Source organism: Merops nubicus, unplaced genomic scaffold, assembly GCF_000691845.1.
Source record: "Merops nubicus isolate BGI_N331 unplaced genomic scaffold, ASM69184v1 scaffold51424, whole genome shotgun sequence".
NCBI lineage: Eukaryota > Metazoa > Chordata > Aves > Coraciiformes > Meropidae > Merops > Merops nubicus.
The window spans coordinates 1,317-2,424 of record NW_008604565.1 but is presented as its reverse complement, the minus strand read 5'-3'; the positions used below and the strand labels follow the sequence as shown (position 1 = coordinate 2,424).

Genomic DNA, 1,108 nt, shown 5'->3' with positions numbered 1-1,108 from the left:
GGGGGGGGGCCGCCAGCCACTCTCAACAGTGACTGCCTCGTTTTTGACACGGCCATAGCACACCTCTTCGCTGACAACGGGAACCTCGGCATCAACGTGACTATCTCTACATGTTGTCCGTAGCTAGCAAAACCAGGGCTGTCCGGACAGAGCGCTTTACATTCACCAAGGGGGCTCTTTTTGGTTTGGTTCTTCTTGTTTTTAAATGATATTCAACTGTCGTCACGTACGCTAAGGTTCCTAACTAGCCAACACTTTTAACTTTGGAGAGAAGAGGAACAGGAGGGTCCTGTGAGTAATATGAGTGAGAAAAGATCTTTTTAAATTCTCGTGTGCCTTAGGAAGATTCCCCACACAGAGTCACCTTTTTAAATTTAACTATATTTTATTTAAAGAGTGCTTCCATTAGACATGTGGCTTAAGAGACTTGAAGGACTGCATTCCTATTCAGAGTGCACCTGAAAGCCCTTTCAGCAGGTTCGCAGAGGTGCTCTCTCACTGGTGAGCTTTTAACAGTTTCTAGGATGTGGGAACAGAAAGAAACACAAGCAGCTTCTCAGAGGACATGCTGTGACTCAGAGGGGAACAACAGCTACTTCAGTGTTGATACTCCATTTCCAGGTACCTTACTAAAAAGGGATGGGCACTGCATTGGTTGCTGGGTTTTCAAACAAAACCAGGGGAGGGGCTGGGGCAGAGCACAGAGGATTCACAGGGCATGGGCACTGCCAGCTCCTGTCAGTTCAGGGGGAGCAATGAGCCCAGAGCACAGCACAGCCGCCCACAGCGCAATACAGCTGGAAGCAGGAGGCATGCACCTAATTTATCTCAAACAGCTAAAGCAAATAATGCAGAAACAGACCCAAGCTGTCCACACGCAGCTTCCCTTGGAGACATACTTGACTATTGATTATTGTAAAAGATTCATAATATAGCAAGAGCTTTATGGCCAGTGTCGTGTCATTTGCTATTTAAGTTCTGTTGCCATATTTACTTTTATTTTGTAATAAATATTTTGCAAAAACTACCCGCATAGCCTGCTGTGCTAAGACGTGCGTGTGTGGCGGGAGCTGTCGCTTCCTGGTTACTCGGCCTCCTGGGGTCTGCC

The 1,108-nt window shown here is 47.0% G+C and overlaps 1 protein-coding gene across 1 annotated transcript in view; it reads left to right on the top strand.

The window, feature by feature from the left end:
* Window positions 1–123, top strand: part of LOC103771717 (E3 ubiquitin-protein ligase SIAH2) — a gene marked incomplete at its 5' end in the record, with an annotated part of 571 nt that extends 448 nt beyond the window's left edge. The window contains one exon of the mRNA XM_008939021.1: window positions 8–123. Within this exon, the coding sequence (XP_008937269.1) occupies window positions 8–123 (116 nt within the window). The remainder of the gene's footprint in view (window positions 1–7) is intronic.
* Between the last annotated feature and the right edge of the window lie 985 nt (window positions 124–1,108).